Source organism: Fonsecaea pedrosoi (genome assembly GCF_000835455.1).
Source record: "Fonsecaea pedrosoi CBS 271.37 unplaced genomic scaffold supercont1.1, whole genome shotgun sequence".
Taxonomy (NCBI): domain Eukaryota; kingdom Fungi; phylum Ascomycota; class Eurotiomycetes; order Chaetothyriales; family Herpotrichiellaceae; genus Fonsecaea; species Fonsecaea pedrosoi.
The window spans coordinates 4,990,381-5,004,499 of record NW_013550615.1 but is presented as its reverse complement, the minus strand read 5'-3'; the positions used below and the strand labels follow the sequence as shown (position 1 = coordinate 5,004,499).

Genomic DNA, 14,119 nt, shown 5'->3' with positions numbered 1-14,119 from the left:
CAGCAAAACTCTTGGAAGGGTATCAATGCAAGCAGCCGAATCAGAAACATCAAAGGCCATTTCCTCAACAGCCCTATTGGGAAGTAACACCATCGTAATAAGTTTTGTTGGCGCTGCCGTTTGTCACATTGCCGCCAATATTAACTCCGCCATTGGTGATCTCCTTGTTTGTGTCGAAAGCACGTTCAACTTGATTGCTGAACCCTGCAGTTCCCGCCGGAGCAGTTCCCGCAACGTTGCTGGTGGCAGTAGTACCAGTGACAGACGACAAATTATCGTCGTTGGGGTGGTTACCGCCACGGATAGTACCAGATGCTGTACTGTGTGGCTTGCGTGAGACAGACTTCGATTTGGGAAGGTCAGTTGACTCCTTCGCGTGGCCAATGCTGAAGACTGGAGATTCCCAACGATCGCCCTTGGCAGCAAGTTCCTTGTACTCTGTTGCCTTGGTTGACACTCCTCCTGGCAAGCTAATATGCTTGAAAATGGAGTCTTGCTTCGTCATAGCCACATTGACGTTGGTCTTGGACGCAACCTCCTTAGCCTTCTCCTTCTTTTCCGTCAACATCTTCTGGTAAGAGTTCCAGTAAGATTGCCAGATATTCGGAGCATTCTCAGGATCCTCCAGAGCTGCTTGCTTGCCGCGCTGTACGTCTTGATGGACACGGTAAGCGAAAGCATCTGCTTTGATGAATGTGTCCTTGATCTGTTTCTCCAACACCTTCTGAATCACTGGTTTCATTGTCTTCAGGAGCAATGGCTTGGCAATCTTGAACAGCAACTTATGGTTGGATTGCTTGACCTTCACGTTCAGATTCTTGATTGTAACGTCAACCTTGTCCACGGCAACAAAGTGGCTGCGATCTTTGGCATTGGCGTTTCGCGCAGAAATCTTGAAGCTGAAGCCTTCGCCACCGAGGAAGATGTCCATGACACCCTTGTCGGTGATGGATGGGAACCCTTGCTTCTTTTTGATGTAGTATGCAACGTCCTGTAGATCCATTTGGATGCCGGAACCCGCGATTGTGACCTTGTTCTCCTTCTTGTTGGACACTCCCTTGCGACCCATGCGGAAGTAATTGTCACTACCGAACTCGAAGATGTTGGGGAACAGGTTATCACTCTCAATCACGAGATTCTCAACCACAGCGTCGATCATGGGGTCCGATACTTCAATTCGGGGAATTGGAATATAGCGGGTATTTTCAAAGATTTCTGGGATAATGACCTCAGTGAGATCTTTGATCAAATGCGGCTTAAATGTCGCTTTGCCATTCTCATCGTTACCCAGGTCGAGGAAGAGTTTCTGGACAGCATCGCCAAAGGCCTTGTTCTGCGGATCCTGGTCGAACTGATCGCCGAGGAATTTAATCTCATCGAGAATGCGGTCGGTGTGGTTTCGGTAGCGATCGCGGAGAAGGAAGCGACCTTTTTCGCGGAGCCGATTGTACTCATCGGTAGCTTCGTCTTGGAGGATGTATCCTTGTTCTTGCAGGCATTTGCGGATGTATCTGTCCACGGCCTTGAACCAGTCCTTGAGTTCTGGGTCGCGATCGGCATCTCGATAGATGTTGTTCAAGGCATCAAAGAAGTCATCAGTGCTTGTGTAGTTGGCGAAGCGTTCAATCAACGTCTTCAATTTGATCAGCGCATGCTTGTTGTCACGGTAAGCGGCTGTACGAACCTTCAAGTTAGCTTCGGCACTCTTCAAGCGATCATCTTCATGAGCACCTTTAATAGTCCCAGTCGATTGCGACTGTAAGTTGTTGGCGTGGCCTCTGTATGTCTCGGCAAGAGAGAGCAGCGTGTCGATGGCTTGACGATCTATCAGATGGTTAGTTGAATGTTCTTGGTCGCACAACGTGACAACAACTTACAGTCAGAATGACCCTGGATTTCCACCACCATCTTCTTAAGACGCCAGATAGCTTGGTCCCGGCGCTCTTGGGGCACCTTCTTATTGAGGTAATTCTTGGTATGTTGGGATGTGGCTTCTTTGGCCTTCTTGACATCTTCCTGACGCTCATCGGGAATATTCTGCTGCGCACGGTCTCTCAGGGTCTCAGTCGCGTTCTGCAGCCCTACACGTCCGGCTTCTTGGTTATCCTGGGTAGGATGCTGTTGAGCGGTGTCCAGCCCCTGTTGGGCGGCGTCCTTGGCTTCCTCTCTGCTGAAAGGCTTGTTTTGGTTGTAAGCGTCACGCGCCTGGCTCTTCAGATTCTCTCTGGACAGATCAGGAACGTCATGCCAAGTGTTGTCTTCCGCGGGATGGTCGATTTGGTTCAGCTGGTCTTCGGAAGGATTCACGCGGCTGGCGACATTCTGAGCAGCATCGCCAGCCACATCCCGCATCAGAATAACAGCGTCATTGAGCAATTTGCGGAATTGACCGTTCGACAAAATGAGTCTGCCGAGGGTCTTGAGACCTTCCAGAGCTTCATCGCCGTGCTGTTGAGCAGTCGCCTTGTCCGTTGGGGCATTGGGAAGGTTGGCGTTGCTGCCGTCGAGGTGTTGTGTGTCCCAGATGAATTCTTGAAGGAGATTTCCATCGTTCTTGGACAGCAGCAGGTATTTGGCCTGGCGAATGACTTCTTTCAAATCCCCAACCAGCTTGCGGCCCTCCTCAGAGAGTTTTGGCGAAGGTGAGGAGAGGGCCTTGGATTCGAGTGCACTGTTCAGGGCCACATCGATCTGCTTGTTGGAAGGCACTTTGCCATTGGCAAAAGCTTGGTAGATGCCGTATAGTTGGAGTTTCTGGTTGATGTCCTTCTCCTTGACGGCGTTGTTCGTCGGCCGATTAACGGAGGCCATAGTGGTGTTCAATTACCCGTCAAAGCGACAACGGTGCAAAAGGGGTATCACAAAAGTATGAAAACAGAGAAGAGATATGGGTCGAGCCCTTGTTCAATCGCAGTTCAGGTTCTGTAGGTTTGCAAGCAGTTTTAGAATCTGCGGAGTGGTGAATACGAAATCAAGTATGGAGGAGAAGTGGTCTGAGAAGAACTATTAGCAGACCAGGTCAGACAGAGGAAGTGATGTAGTTATGAGTGAGAGATGGGGAGGGGTGTGCGTTGTGTATTACCTCACAGCCAAGTTGGTGGCACAGGGCGTCACTCGATCAAGGAGGCACGCGCAACACGACCTGGCTTCGTTCCAAGGTTGGGGGAGCTTCTGGGCCATAGTCTAGCCGCGATCGAGGAGGGATCGACAAAGCTGTGGCTTGATCTGAGCGGAACAAGACAGAAACAGAGTGGTTGAGCATCTTTTTTGGGTGGAAACAGTGTGGAGATCGAGGCTGGACAAAGCCAGAGCTGAACGATGAAGCGGCGAGGCGGATATTGATCGCGAGCTCCAGCGAAACCCAAAAGAACCATCATGACATCACCTGCCACCTTGGACATACGCACTACTGATGATATTGTACGTTAGTCTGGCAGCCAACAAAACATTAATGAAGTCCATTACGACTATGGCAGCGAGTCCGGGTTGCCAGCCACTTGTAGAGATCCTACTGTAGCCCTAGAGACAGGTATAGACTTTTGGAGTGAATTGGTCCTCCTCTTGCTGGCCGTTCGGATCTTCATCCCGGGTTCACTGTGCAATGAATGGATCTACGTAGCAATATCAGCCCTTTACAGATATCAATCAGACCAGAGGCAATGGGGGACGCTGAGCTAGAGAGCTCGACTTCAATGTTGCCACTACTGATGCGGTTGCCGTCAGTCAAGTTCGGTGTATTCGATGTTGGTTTTTTTTCTCTAGCCCTGGAATTCTGGACATTTTCGTCATTGCTGGTCCACCACAAAGGCCGATCACGATCAAACGAGGCATCGTTCGTCGCAAGGTCAAGCCCTGATCGAAAGACGGGAAAATCGTCGTTTGCTCTCCACAAAATATGACGTTTAGAAGGCTCTAGTCAAGTCCATATTGCGCAAGGCTTTGGAACAGCTTCCCACCAATCGTATCCACTGCCAAGTACTTGCTCCGCTGATGTGGCTAGGATGGATCGTTGCTCATTACCAAAGTACCTAAATCGGCCACCAGCCACATTTTGGCGAAGCATCACGTGGTGACGCGCTTTCTTCTCCAACGCACGCTTCCCCGCCTGTTCAAGCCCGCCAGACTGTGCGCGCAAACTCATACAGATTATCTATAAGGCTCACTTTATGATTTATTCCTTTATATGCCATATTGGGATAGCTCAGGTCTCTCCGTTCAGCATCTTATGTTATTGTTAATTGGTCGAGTTTGAGAGCGGCTGCCCTTCCATTCCAACCATGGCGACCAGGGCCTCTGGACTGAACGGTCCAAAGCGCCCATTCCGCGATCAAAAGCGACAGACCAGGCTACAGTTCTCGTCTCTGTCTTCCTCACCTCCTGGACCAGGGAGTCCCAGTCCACGTGTCTCAGATCTACGAGCTGGAACAGCATATAAGCGATCAAATACTCTCCCTCGCCGATCGGACGAGCCCTACCCCGAACCTTCGTATCCACCAACTCTGGAGGTTCTTGCGGATTCGCATCTCCAAAGTCATGGTATGGTCAAGTTTGGTACACCTTTGATACAACTGACCGCTTCCAGAACGATCTGAAGAACTGCATCAGACCTTATTTCCCTCGTCGCCCACAGTCCACCGAGTTTTACAAATCGATCTATCCGACGGCACGGACGAAGATGACTTGATCTCTCCCGCTCAAAAGAAGCGCAAATCGTCCTCTACCCTCCCGCCTACGCAAACAATCATTCTACCTTCGGCGAGGAAGTCGAAGCGGTTAAATCCTGACTCCTCCCCAGGTGAACATGAGGACTCGCAGTTACCTAGTTCCTCCTCTCCACGGAGGAGGTCAGGAAGATTACGTCGCAGGCCATCACCATCAGGAGGACAGTCAAGTCGGCAGTTGAGTCGCCCTGGGAGTTCTCGCTCTGTTCCGTTCGCGGATATCTCATCCCCAGCCTATCGCTCTACCTTTTCTGATATTGGATCTCCGGAGACGAGTGACGATGACGATCCTGTCATGACATCCAAGCCGACAACGCGGAGGAAAGCAAGACTAGATAAAGAAGATCCCTTCATCGTCAATGACGATGAAGACCCTTTCGTGATAGACCAGAAGAGCCTCGCGAGATCGACGCCGAAGCGGAAAAAAGGCAGGGGCGATGACTTCGTGGTGGATGATGAAGAAGTGGAATTTCTCTCTTCTGAGGATGAAAACGATAGAACTAGGGTACAACCACCCACAAAATCGCGAAGATTGAAGCTGAAGCACAGGTCTTCCAAAGCATCTAGGCGTCGAGCTAGGGAAGAACAGGATGAACTCGAGGAAGATCTGCACGACCTACAGGATTCAGTTCAGGAAGCAATTGAGCCAAGGGCGCGAACCAGAGGAGGTCCAGTCACAACTCAACGCGATAGGGCTCGAGAGCATTTACAGCTCCTGAAGAGACGGCGTGCAGGCGAAAAAATCCCACGTGTCCGCGACTCCGACGAAGAATCAGACGAAGGATTGGAAGGCGTTGACATCAACTTTATCGGCCAGCCACATCTCAACGTGTCCAGCGACCAGTCTTCGGATCCGGCGAGTGATGTGGACCAGGTAGACGATGACGAAGACCGACAAGAGGAGGAGGACGACGATTTTGTTGTTGACGATTCAAAAGGGAGACTCGGCCGACCACATTCGGATATGCCACTACAATTCACGTCATTTGCCTCGGCCAAACCGAGAGAACTCTTCCCTCACATTATCGAGTGGATGGTCAAGAACAAAATCGCGCCAGCGTTCAACCGCGATGATCCAGTGTATAACCTCGCCTTTGATCGGCTGGACGACCAAGTCAAAGCTCAAGCAGGAAGCAGACTTATCTCGGCAGCATGGGGTACCGACTTCAAACGAGCCATACTGGCAAGGCCGACTATGGAAGTCGTAGCATTGCCAGGCGAAGATGACGAGCACATGCGAACCTGCGATGCTTGTAACCGTACCAACAACCCTGCTCGCTATGAGTTCGTCTTCTCCGGCGCACCATACTATAAGAAAACACTTGAACCTGTCGATAATGAGGATGAGGACGAGGATGAGGGCGACGAACATGACGCGAATAATACCACCACCTACGACGAAAATGGCCATGCCATCTCTGCTCAGCAAACACGCTTTTACTTGGGTCGTTTTTGCGCTGCCAATGCCGAAATGGGACACAAACTCACGCACTGGAAATATCGTCTCAACGAATCCCTGATGACCTATCTCAAAGCACAAGGTGTTCTCTCAGCGGACGCCATCGTCTCGCGCGAACAGAGGAATAAAAGGAAGCGCGAAAAGGAAGCAGAGAAAATTGTGGACAGCATGCAGGAAACGGGTGTAATTGCAGACTTCTGGCGTGAATTTGAAAATGATCTCAACGACGCGAGGTTGGGGATGGAGGACTTTGAAAAGCGAGGTGGGAGGTCGAAGGGAAGAGTAGGGGCGATCCGAGTGACGACGGGTGGACTGGTCAGGGAATGGAATAATGACAAGTATCGGCTGACGAAGGCCTTGGAATCGGATTCAGAGCAGGAGTAAGAGGCTGGATATAAAAGAGAAATCCAATGGGGATGCACGGGCACATGAACGCACGCGAGAATGCTGGCGGAATATCGGGATATCAAGCATCCTTGAGCACACCTCTGACACCTTAACTCGTCTCTGGATGTCTCGTGAACGAGAAGTGAGGGCATGCATTGATTTTCTATCTCGGAGCTGCGACCGAGAGCTGCTTGGACATGATTTGGATGGAAATCACTCTGCCTATTCGTTAGTTGGGCTGCAAAATAGACAACATAACAAGTGGCTTAGAGCTGTAGCAACATACACAAACATACAGACGCAGACGAGACCGATTCTCTACATCTTCCCTCTTCTCTTCTCTACCTACGTATCTCATACTCGAGACTTGTGACTCGTGTCGTGAGTACCTAGGTATTTCATCTCATCATTTATATGAAGATGCCATTAAATGCAGCAATTTCATGAGAAATAACGCAGAAGAGACGAAAAGAGGGATGGAGAGAAGGTGGTTAGAGACGTCGTTCTAGTCTTTGCTTGGGAAGTACGTGTACATGGTGAAGTGGTGAAATAGTAGTTGGGATTTTAAAAAAAGGACCACGGCATAACAGGCAGAGAGGCAGAGAGGCTGGCTGGCTGGCCGGCCGGTTGGTTGGTTGGTGTATTTTCACCAAAGAGGTATATATCACAACGACAACAACAAGAATAAGACTCCTTCGAAGCCGACTAACTTGTTGTCCTTGGTCTGATGCGGGTGATTTTCCATCCTCCACCACCACACCTCTTTCGCTGCCCGGCCTGCGCAGCCATGTAGTATTGTACAAGATACAAGATTGTATTCGTGACTTTGTTTCTGGGGGGGCTCGACTTTTGTCTTCCTCCACTCATCGAATGGACTTCCCGTCCTTCATCTTTGACTCAGAACGGTGCCTTCAAAGACGTACCCTCGGTGGCAAGACGCAGGCGAGAGAGTGGCACACTCTTCGCAAACGGAGTTCCGGGTTGACAATGCAAATCTGCCTGATTTGCAACTCACAAGAAGAGGCAGGAGAGCCTGGGTGCTGCCCGGGCCTTTGCCCCAAGAAAATCGCAGCAGGAGTTGACGCCATTCCATCCAATCCCATCCTCCCCATCCGGATTCTCTTTCGAGATTGATATTACAAGGCCGGCTTCGCGTCCCCTTGTCCGGGTTGCTGGCCGCCCTGGATGATTCCTTGCGTTCCCTGTTCCATTATCCCCCTCTGTCGCTCCTCCTCCATGTACTGCTGCTCCTCGCCCAGCGCAAGCGCATAGGGGATCCCCAAGAGTAAAATGCTGGTCGCGACGACCCACAGGCTCTTACCACCGAAGGTGATGGAGGCGTTAGCTGCGGAAAATACGGTCTGGGTGGCAGAAACCAGGCGGGCGCGGGTTTTCGGGGGCACGATATCGCGGAGCGCGGAGAGACGGTCAATGATTGACTCGTCTAGGGGAGCCTCGACGGCGTCGTCGTCGGAGATTTCGGAGTCTGGATTAGATGAAAAAATTAGATCCTGAACGTCGATTTTGTTGCTGTGGGTTGCGAGTGAGCTGGAAGAAAATCGTCGAAAGGGTGAATTGATCATTGGTCCTCGACGGAGAGGGACCAGATATAGCGATGGCATAGCAGGGCAAAAAGCATGTGAAAAGCGGCGCAAGGGGGTATATTTCCTCACCAGTGTCAGTGTAATCTTCATCGTCGTCTGCCAGCAGAGCGCCGTCCTTGGTCGTATCTGGCTTGTTGATGAAGTGCTCATCTTCGAGTTCTTCAAGCTTGACCATTTTGCTTTATTTTAGGGTGGCTAAGATTCCAACACCAACGAATATGAAAGATATTAGAGCGTAGAATAAGATGGCTGTGGATGTAGACGGCAAGAGTGATGAATTTATTGAATGATGAAATACTTTGGTACGAGAAACTTGAAGCTCGCATGCTCTTTTCTCCGACTGCGAAATTTCGGTGCTGCGGTCGGGTGGAGCAGGAGGTCCCGAGACGCACATCCTTCTTGTTGTCCAAGTCTCTAGTCGTCTACTAGGTGCAAGAGTGTAGGGGTGTCTAACGGGGTGACATATAATTTTATTCTGCTTCGGGTGTTCGCATGCTAATGCATATTTGACCTCAGGGCTTTTGGTCCACCGACCAAACCATTGCACTCGTCAGTTGATACCTCTGAACTGCGCGCTATCGAGAACGAATCATGCTTCCCGCCTCGTCAGCCACGAATCTAACTGAACGCATTGATAATCTCGACGACTTTGGTGCGGAAACGTCAGCGATTTCATTCGGTCATGTAGGATGTTTTCCCAAAATGTTGACTTACAGGCAGGTTTCAAGCTGGCACCGCCGACCAAAAATCCATCCACATCAGGCTGCTTGGCCAAATCCCTGCAGTTCTTCTCGTTGACGCTTCCACCATAGATGATTCTGGTGTTCTCGGCGGCTTCGGGCGAGACAGCGTCCTTCAACCATTTTCTGATGGCTGCATGAACTTCCTGCGCTTGTTCTGCAATGATTCGGATGCGTCAGTCACTCCTCACACATGTCGGGGAATCTTTGCTTCATACCAGTCGTTGCAACCTTGCCTGTCCCAATGGCCCAGATAGGCTCGTATGCGATCACCACATTCTTCCAGCCATCCTTGCCGATAGACTTGTTCACCGCGTCCAATTGTCTTGTGACAACATCGACCGTGATACCCTTTTCCCGCTCCTCGAGACTCTCACCGCAGCACAGAATGACACCAATTCCGCCGTCGAGTGCGGCTTTGGTCTTGCAAGCCACGAACTCATCTTCCTCACGGAGAATCGTTCGGCGTTCCGAGTGACCCAGCAGTGTCCATGTGATCCCACTGTCCTTCAATTGCGCCACTGAGATTTCACCCGTAAAAGCCCCGTTGGGCTTGTCGAAGACATTTTGAGCTGCGACTTCAATGTTCGGGGAGAGGTGTTCGCGGGCCAGCAGGAGGTACAGACTCGGGGGTGCGACGACGACTTCGGTGTTCGGGTCTTGTGGAAGACAGTCAGTCACGATCTTTCGGTAATCCCTCTGAAATGGCATATTCAAGCAAGTGGGGATCGAGGGATTAGCATACCGAGCTTGGCTGTGGACAAGTTGTGGACAATCTCTTTGATCGACTTGATCGTCCCATTCCTGGTGGAAGTGGTGTGTCAGTACTCGGGAAACGCCCTTTGACCGGTTCCTAAAGAGCGCAGGGTCTGTGTGTTTGTCCTCACTGCATACATTTTAAAGTTGCCTCCAACAAATGGTTTTCGACCCATCTTGAAAGGTTTGCAGGAGGCTGAAGAGGAGAAGGAGTAACTAGACTGTTGCTGGTGATAGACCGCTATAAAGTTAGGATGAGGATGAACAGGCTGAAGAGTGTAAAGACACGGGAGAATGAGTATCCAGGAAAAAGAATATCTCGGAGAGCGAAGGAAAACTATGAATAGTGGAAATAGCAGAACGGTAGAATTGCTTTTCTCTCGCCCTCTATTCTGTTGACATCGGGGACAACAGGGCGGGGCTGCCAATGATGGTCGGTCGAGGGGTAGTTGGGGTGAGGGAAGCTCTTCCGAGCATCTCGGTCCATCCTTTCCTCCGTTTTATTATCGTCCCTCTGGTGTATACAAAGTAGCCTTCCTCTGGATAGATCTAGATGACTGTATAAGAGAGCATGGTGACATTCTTTTCAACACCAAGCCGCAGCGCTGGTAGTTGATCCTGACTACACCGCGCTTGGAGGCTATACTTGTGGTACCCCGACCGCAGCCGGAAACAATGTATTTCCTCAGACCACGCCACTCTTCTACCGCTATACAATTAGATCTCAAGTGTCAAGGGCTGACAGTATAGGTAGATATATGGCTAAATCGATCACAAGTGAACGCTCCAGTCAAGTTCTGACATGACGACCAGAAGTGGAAATGCACTATTTATTTTGTAGTCCACCGTACTATCTACGTCACCGCAGAGACTTTTCCGAGACGCAAATATCGAAATATTTTCTACGTTGCGAGATTGGAATAATAGGCGGCGAACTGGATTTGTCTGGAAAGTCGATGGTTAGAAAGGACGAATAGTTGAAGCGACAACTAATTGACAACCTTCATCCTCGCACCGCTTCGCCTTTCACCCACACTTATTCTTCTCTCCCTCCATTTACCCACCACGCCATCGATTCGTTGCGCCATCTGGTTGTCTCCCTCCATTCCACCACTGGTCAGCGGTCATGGCAGCCAAACGCCCAGATAACCCTGACGGGTTGCCCGCAAAGCGCCAGAAGACCGCTGGCGGGCTCGATCCTAAAAACAATCCTTACCTTGCTCACTGGCACGACAACGATGTGAACGGGTACACAAACGGCTCCTCAACCCCTCCGATTCCCAGCGACAGCCCTCTCGCCGACTTCCAACGACACAAGACCACGGCTGCGTTGGCTCACAAAGCCGAAGATTCAAAAACCAATCCTTTCACAGGCCGTCCTCATTCCGATCGATACTTCTCCATACTGCGTACCAGAAGAGATCTGCCTGTCCATGCCCAGCGGGACGAATTCCTTCAGTTGTACCAGAAATCCCAAATTCTAGTTTTCGTGGGCGAAACTGGGTCAGGAAAGACGACGCAAATCCCTCAGTTTGTTCTCTACGATGATTTGCCACAGCAAGAACGAAAACTCGTCGCATGCACGCAGCCTCGTCGAGTGGCCGCCATGTCGGTAGCGGAACGTGTTGCCAACGAGCTGGACGTCAAACTTGGCGAAGAGGTCGGATACAGCATAAGATTTGAGGACATGACAAGCCAAAAGACGATACTCAAATACATGACCGATGGCATGCTCTTGAGAGAGGCCATGAACGACCACGAGCTCACAAGATACAGCACGATTATTCTCGACGAAGCCCACGAGCGGACATTAGCTACAGACGTGTTGATGGGTCTATTGAAAGAGGTGGTTTTGCGTAGGCCAGACCTCAAGTTGATCATCATGTCTGCAACCCTGGATGCTCAGAAGTTTCAGAGATACTTCAACGATGCGCCTTTGCTTGCTGTTCCTGGTCGAACACATCCTGTGGAGATTTTCTACACCCAGGAGCCTGAGCCAGATTACGTTGAAGCTGCTATCAGAACCGTTTTGCAGATCCATGCGACGGAACCCGAAGGTGATATCTTACTATTTCTGACCGGAGAAGAAGAGATCGAAGATGCATGCCGAAAGATCTCGCTGGAAGCCGACGAAATGATTCGAGAGGCTGACGCGGGCCCGATGAAAGTGTATCCCCTGTATGGCACGTTGCCTCCTGCACAGCAGCAAAAGATCTTTGAACCTGCCCCGCCACCGCGGCGACCTGGCGGTCGAGCGGGTCGCAAATGCATTGTTGCCACCAACATTGCAGAGACGTCCCTGACCATCGATGGGATTGTCTATGTGGTTGACCCTGGATTTTCTAAACAAAAGGTGTACAATCCACGCATCAGGGTCGAGTCCCTCCTCGTTTCGCCCATCTCGAAGGCTTCCGCTCAACAGAGAGCTGGTCGTGCCGGTCGTACTCGGCCCGGAAAGTGTTTCCGACTGTATACCGAAGGTGCCTTTAAAAAGGAGCTGATCGAGCAAACTTACCCTGAAATCCTTCGTTCCAATCTCTCATCTACTGTCCTGGAGCTGAAGAAACTTGGAATCGACGACCTCGTCCACTTCGACCTGATGGATCCTCCCGCTCCTGAGACTTTGATGCGGGCATTGGAGGAGTTGAATTATCTCGCATGTCTGGACGACGATGGTAACCTCACAACCATGGGCAGGCTGGCCTCTGAGTTCCCTCTTGATCCAGCACTGGCAGTCATGCTCATCTCTTCCCCCGAATTCTACTGTTCGAACGAGATCTTGAGCTTGACCGCTTTACTGTCCGTGCCTCAAATCTTTGTCAGACCTGCGTCCGCGCGAAAACGGGCAGACGAGATGAAAAATCTCTTCGCTCACCCTGACGGCGACCACCTGACCATGCTCAATGTCTATCATGCTTTCAAAGGCCCTGAGGCGCAGGCGAACCCGAGGCAGTGGTGTCACGATCATTTCCTGAGTCTCCGAGCTTTACAGTCTGCGGACAATGTGCGTCTGCAGCTAAAGAGAATCATGGAGCGGGAAGAACTGGAATTGATGTCAACACCATTCGAGGACAAAAAGTATTACGAAAACATCCGACGCGCACTCGTGTCTGGCTTCTTCATGCAGGTGGCAAAGAAAGAAGCCAACGGCAAGACTTACACGACCGTGAAAGACAACCAAACTGTACTTTTGCATCCTAGTACGGTCCTCGGCCAAGAGAGCGAATGGGTGGTTTACAACGAATTTGTCCTTACCAGCAAGAACTATATTCGGACGGTGACGAGTGTTCGAGGCGAGTGGCTACTCGATATTGCGCCAGGTTATTATGACATAGACAGCTTTCCCAAGGGCGAAGTCAAGACGGCGCTTCAGAGGATCGCGGAGAGGGTAGCTCGACGGCAAAAGATGAAAAGCGGACGATAGAGATGCAGTCAGGGTCCAGATACAGCTTAGAACACATGCAACACATGCCACACATGGCCACCATGGCACTGCAGCATCAAGCGAAGTAGTAGCCAGCATAGGCGTATAATTAGGCTTCACACCTCGAGAGGCGGAAGACGCTAGAGCACTTTGCAGCACCGACAGATCTGGACCGATGTTCGAGCCGGATTGTGTTTTCCAAGCGGTGAAGCAAGTCGCCTGCACCTTGTCAGCATCTCCTAAGCCATTGCTTTACGAGTTCGTACCACCTAATGCGCAACACATCGGCGAGAATCTAGTCAGAGCATCAACTGTTTCACCGCTGGAACCAAACATCCTTTGTACTGTACGATTGATAGAAGAAAAGCCACGGATGCGCCTCACACGGCCCCGGGCCAGTGGAAGAGGTTCGGAGACCTGGCCCATGGCCCCCAGAGCCTGTGGTCAGTGGTCACCTCAGGCCCGTGGCGTTGATTCCGCCCTCACGGACTGGCGGCCTCGATGGACCTTACATCTACAACCATGCCAAGTCAGATGAATTAGACGAAACACTTCTGCTTCACGTTGACAAATTGCTGTCTCGCTGCTTCCTCTCCTACTACCATCAATCATTCTTTGCTGCGCACTAATCACTCGAATAGGTCTCTGCCTTTTCCCCAGAAGGTCCAAGAGCGGGCTGAAACCCGATGGCAAGCTGTATCTTGGCTAGAAAATCGCCATTGGACGCTAGATGATGGGGACCCTGGGCGTCTCACTTTTGGTTAAACCCTTGGACTCAGCCTCAGCTGCTTTTCTCAACTAGTCGGCATACTTTTCACCCCAGTCTGTCTCGCCGCATGACGAACCACCCAGGGCGAATGCTTGCTTTTCATCGCACAAGCACTGACAAACGACGCCAATGCTCATTCGACAGCCCTAAACGGCTTATCCAGCTGGCAAGAATGAGCCTCGCGACGAATACTGCGCGCCTAATCTGCCGCTCAGTTAAGTGTTCTCGAAATATGGGGGGGCGGTGCAATGGCGGAACA

General features: G+C 51.0%; 5 protein-coding genes across 5 annotated transcripts; 2 read left to right on the top strand and 3 right to left on the bottom strand.

Annotated features, from left to right (window-relative positions):
* Positions 1–73: 73 nt before the first annotated feature.
* Positions 74–2,811, bottom strand: Z517_01822 (uncharacterized protein; the record flags this gene model as incomplete). The annotated part of the gene is made up of 2 exons (XM_013434780.1): positions 74–1,824; positions 1,878–2,811. The coding sequence occupies 2 exons, from the start codon at positions 2,809–2,811 to the stop codon at positions 74–76; spliced, it is 2,685 nt and encodes an 894-aa protein (XP_013290234.1).
* Positions 2,812–4,277: 1,466 nt separating this feature from the next.
* Positions 4,278–6,564, top strand: Z517_01821 (uncharacterized protein; the record flags this gene model as incomplete). The annotated part of the gene is made up of 2 exons (XM_013434779.1): positions 4,278–4,536; positions 4,583–6,564. The coding sequence occupies 2 exons, from the start codon at positions 4,278–4,280 to the stop codon at positions 6,562–6,564; spliced, it is 2,241 nt and encodes a 746-aa protein (XP_013290233.1).
* Positions 6,565–7,703: 1,139 nt separating this feature from the next.
* Positions 7,704–8,346, bottom strand: Z517_01820 (uncharacterized protein; the record flags this gene model as incomplete). The annotated part of the gene is made up of 2 exons (XM_013434778.1): positions 7,704–8,053; positions 8,241–8,346. 2 exons carry the CDS (start codon positions 8,344–8,346, stop codon positions 7,704–7,706), a joined length of 456 nt encoding a protein of 151 aa, XP_013290232.1.
* Positions 8,347–8,760: 414 nt separating this feature from the next.
* On the bottom strand, positions 8,761–9,843 carry Z517_01819 (triosephosphate isomerase; the record flags this gene model as incomplete). Its single annotated transcript, XM_013434777.1, has 4 exons — positions 8,761–9,068; positions 9,130–9,570; positions 9,657–9,715; positions 9,806–9,843. The coding sequence occupies 4 exons, from the start codon at positions 9,841–9,843 to the stop codon at positions 8,761–8,763; spliced, it is 846 nt and encodes a 281-aa protein (XP_013290231.1).
* Positions 9,844–10,793: 950 nt separating this feature from the next.
* On the top strand, positions 10,794–13,091 carry Z517_01818 (pre-mRNA-splicing factor ATP-dependent RNA helicase PRP43; the record flags this gene model as incomplete). Its single annotated transcript, XM_013434776.1, has 1 exon — positions 10,794–13,091. One exon carries the CDS (start codon positions 10,794–10,796, stop codon positions 13,089–13,091), a length of 2,298 nt encoding a protein of 765 aa, XP_013290230.1.
* Positions 13,092–14,119: the final 1,028 nt, after the last annotated feature.